This window comes from Trachymyrmex cornetzi, unplaced genomic scaffold (assembly GCF_001594075.2).
Source record: "Trachymyrmex cornetzi isolate Tcor2-1 unplaced genomic scaffold, Tcor1.1 scaffold942, whole genome shotgun sequence".
Classification (NCBI taxonomy): domain Eukaryota; kingdom Metazoa; phylum Arthropoda; class Insecta; order Hymenoptera; family Formicidae; genus Trachymyrmex; species Trachymyrmex cornetzi.
Window position 1 is genome coordinate 26,127 of NW_017300292.1, and position 4,658 is coordinate 30,784.

General features: G+C 30.9%; 1 protein-coding gene across 1 annotated transcript in view; it reads right to left on the reverse strand.

Moving 5' to 3' along the window:
• LOC108769761 (stearoyl-CoA desaturase 5) overlaps positions 1 to 4,658 on the reverse strand; it is a 12,248-nt gene that overhangs the window by 5,361 nt on the left and 2,229 nt on the right. Inside the window, exons 2-4 of the mRNA XM_018520949.1 lie at positions 3,690 to 3,876; positions 1,063 to 1,193; positions 352 to 557 (exon numbers count right to left, since the gene is read on the reverse strand). Of these exons, the coding sequence (XP_018376451.1) occupies positions 352 to 557; positions 1,063 to 1,193; positions 3,690 to 3,861 (509 nt within the window). The 5' untranslated portion in view covers positions 3,862 to 3,876. The remainder of the gene's footprint in view (positions 1 to 351; positions 558 to 1,062; positions 1,194 to 3,689; positions 3,877 to 4,658) is intronic.

A 4,658-nucleotide genomic window follows, 5' to 3' on the forward strand; every position in this document is an offset into this window, starting at 1 on the left:
CCCCTTTGCAGGGGGGCGAGGGGGGAGTGGAAAGTCATATTCCCTTAATCAGTTCACTCCATACCTTGCACCCCCCCTCCCCGCTTTAAATATTGAATAAAACTGTGCTGAAATAAGACGCTATTTTTGAAAATTTGAGTGTTAATAACTTTTTAACGAGAGAAGGGTGAGTGACGGCTAAAATCTGTTGGAGGTTACTTAGGGTCATGACCTTGATAATATATGTCAAGGTCAAGGTCATGGGGGAAGGGTCCCATAATCGGAACTTTTACCGAGTTTTTTATTATATTTAAAAGATAATGAAATTGTAAAATAATGGGATGTATGTAGCCTACAATTAGTTAAATTTACCTTTCGCCGAAAATCACAACAGGATCTGACAAAATATCCGATAAATCGAGCTGCTTGCTCTTTTTAATAAATTCCGGATGTTCTTTCATAAACACCCATCCCGCATGTCCATAAAAAAAGCTGCGTTGAGAATTGTGAGGATCAGCATTAGTATCGCTATATTTATGATGCATACGATGATTTTTCACCCAACTGCATATGGTATTCTAAAAGCGCAAACAATTAAAATATTATTTACACATAAATATAAATAGCTGTGTTTAAAATATAGACATTAGCTGTTGGTCTGTTCTTTCTAGTTGAATTTATTGCTCTGTTTATTTTTCTTCTTTTTCTTTGTAAAGTGAAAAAAAGAAAGATTGAGCGATACAAGAGAAGTTCAACTAAAAAAAAACAACATATTTTATGAATTTTGTAATAAAATTGAAGTTGATTTCTTTCAAGAAAATTTAAGAACCTATGTAACTTCTTGATTCTTTGTGCTTTTTATGCTAATTAAGCACTTACATAAAATTTTGTTTCATGTTAATGATCCGTTTTCATGTAAAACCTTTTTTATCAGATATTGTTTACTTTGATTTTTTCGTAAAGAAGAAGAAGACGCTTCGTGCACATATAATTTAGAATTACTTAATAAATGCAAGAAATGATGAAGTTACATATGTACTTGTACATATAATATACGTAAAATAGCAAATTTATTAACATTACCTGTACACCTGCACTAAAGCATATCAAAAGTAGAATTCTTAACGGTAACTTTGCTTTATAGCTTTTGTGAGACCAAAGTCGATGAGCGCCACCAGACACTCCAATATTAGATATGATATGCATAGCGATTACTTAATAATATGAAAAAATAAATTTATGTTTATATATTTAACCAAGAAGTCAAGCAACGTGTGGGATACTTTTAAAATGTATTACAAATATATATACGTATATTTGAGAATATAAGTAACTCCGGCAAATATACAGCGCCGGAATTTACGCCGGAATTTACGCGGAAGTCAGAAAAAGGAGTAGGGGTAATTTTACCGCAACTCTATGTTACATGCCTTTATGTTATATTAATATTGAATTATGATTTCAGCTTCTTACTGTTAATATTGATGAAATTATTGTGAGTTGAATCGATTTGTCACTGTAATAAATAGCGCCATCATAAATTATAATCTATATAAAATGATTACTGCAGGGCGTGTAAAAGACTAAGTGGTTATTTCATGATACATACGTATGAAGGAATAGTAAAGCACGTTGTATAGCAAAATACAAGTGCTTTGCTTTCGTATTTTTGTTTAATTTGTTGTTTTGTATATCCCACCTATTTGAGACGAACGGCATTTTTAGCGTGCGGGATTAATGTCCAAAGCATACAAAATATGCAAATTGAACTTAGTGCACTAAATTCAATAAACACATTATATAAAATATGTACCTCATGTTATAACACTTGTAATATACGTAGGAAGATTGTAATTATTATTTATTACTTCATATACATAGTTATCATTCTTATTCTTTAATTAAACTTTATAACGTATTTTATAAGTTATTGTCATTTTACAACTTATTTATATGCATTATTTGTAAATTTTTCATACATACACCCCCCCCCCCCCTCCTTCTATAAGTAGCCATATATCTCCCTGGAATATACGGCAAAAATGCAAGGGGGTGTATGCGTGCTTGCGTGCGTGCGTGCGTGCGTGCGTGCGTACGTGCGTGTGTTTCAAAAAGTTTATTTTTTAATACGAAAAATAAGTATTTCGGATTTCTAGTATTTTTTTCATAGTAGTAGAAAGTACAAAATTTTTACTGATATAGTTCGTTCTGATAGTTCGCTTACTTTAAACATAGTAAATAATACTTAATAAATTAAGTTTTTGATAGGTGCGGCGTACATGTAGGGGAGACCGGAGTCAATTGTCACAGTTTTTGATTATTGATTTTTAGGAAAAAGTGGATGCCTGATTTTGAAATATATACGTTACAATATACCTACATCCTTTAGGTATTAAAAAAAATATTACTTGTGAATTCATGATATAATAAAAATAAGTTATTTAATTTTAAACGATATTGCGAAAATATAACAATTAACCCCGTGTTCTTGGTTGATTGTCACACGTTCTAGGATTGGCAGTAGCATATTTGTCATGTGGACAACACATATAAAAAACACAATTTTTATTTTAATATCAGTTCTATATTTTGAGAAATAATAGTAATTATAGTATTAATACAAATAAAATAGTTATTTTAATCATAAAATACGTAATTTGTTTTTGTACCATAGTTTCTATATGAAAAGTGAAAAAATATATATCTATATGAAATATAATATATTTGTAAGTATATTCTCTGAAAATGTGTCCTCTAAAGATATTAAAATTAATTGTCGTCTAATCTCGTCTCATTTGGTATCTATTCCACATAGCCATTTTTAATAAAAGAGATTGTATTTACAAACTTAGTAGAATAATGATTACTTAATTGTAACAAAGATCTTCTAAAAATTTACTCACCAACTTTATTTTCTCAAAAATCGCTATAAATAATATATACAATGCTTGTAGTGTAAACCATTTTAAACAACAAATTAATATTATATCAGCTATCTACAGTCGAAAAAAGAGATTTTTCTGCCGTGTCTTGTTTGAGTTATAAGCATTTTAACAATCAACCCCGTACAACATACAGCCCCGGTCTCCCCTATTACATAACCTTCCTACATACATTACAAGTATTATGACATGAGATACATATTTCATGTAATACGTTTATTTCATTTAGTACACTGAATTCAATCTGCGCACTCTATATGCTTTGGGCATAAATCCCGCCCGCTAAAATATACCAGAGTTACCCTATAATAAACATACACAGAAATCTTTGAGAAAATTTTATGATTTTCGGTATATTTTTTTTTTGTTTTTCATAATGTTGATTCTCCTTCTTCGAATGCCATATACTCACAGCATGTAGGCGCTCTTGTAAAAAAAGATTATCAAATTAATTTTCTTTGACAATTTAAACTGTAAACTTAATAACTTCATCAATATACCTTTCGCAGTACAAAAAGATGTGATTGGAAAGAATTATTAACTTTAACTGTTTTGAACTAATTTGAAAATTTGATTTTATTTGAAAGAGGCAGATACACTGCCATTATATCCTTGTTGTTTGCTAACGTTAAACAAGGATGAAATGATTCATTGTGTTACACTGCGTCTTTGCTGGAAAATGCCCACTAATAATTGAATGAGAAAAACTTCAAAAAGTTTTGGAAATCCTTTTTAAATTTCCCTAAACAAAAGCGTAAAAATACTTACTCCATATTGTAGTCATCAAATTTTGCCAGTAGTTGAAAGTCAATAAACCATAAATACCAATAGCGTGCAATAGAAAGACTTGGAAAGCAATATACCATATTATGTCAGTTTCGAATTTGAAAATACTTGGTTTTATCATTTCGGTTTTTTTATTGATGTCGTCCCTTGCCATTAATTCTCATCAAATCTGTATCGATAGTCGCAATTTCTTTCATATACATTATTATAGTACAAGCTCGAGACATAATTGTATTGCAATCTATTATCACGAACGTTAATGTATAAATAAATTCTTTGAAAGCAAAAAGATGCAATAAAGTAAGATCTATCATACAATTAGAAATATAACGCAATTTTCAATCAAAATCTTTGATTAATTTTACTTTATTTATATAGTTAGCAATTATATGTATGTACATTTTAATTCTATATGTTACATATATACATACGAGGGTCGTCTGAAAAATCTTGAGCCTAACATAGAAACAAGTAATTTTTCGGTCAAATTCAATTTTATTTTTCCACATAGTCTCTTGTTAAGTCGATACATTTTTTCCAGCGATGCTCCCACCCCTTTAATCCATTCAAATAATACTGAGCGTTTTGCTTTGCAAAATAGACGTCTACGGATGTGATGACCTCCTCGTTCGATGAAAATTTCTGTCCAAACTTTGAGCCTAGGAAACAGAAAAAAGTCGCTAGGGGCCAAATCTGGTGAATACGGTGGATGGTCAATTAATTCGAACTGCAATTCGTGAATTTTTGCCATAGCGACCGCCGAAGTGTGAGACGGTGCGTTATCTTGATGGAACAGCACTTTCTTCTTTTCAAATGCGGTCGTTTTTTCTCAATTTCTGCCTTCAGCTTGTCAAGCAATGATGAGTAGTACGTTCCTGATATTGTTTTACCTTTTTCAAGATAGTCGATCAACACAATTCCATGACTGTCCCAAAAAACAGTCGCCATTAC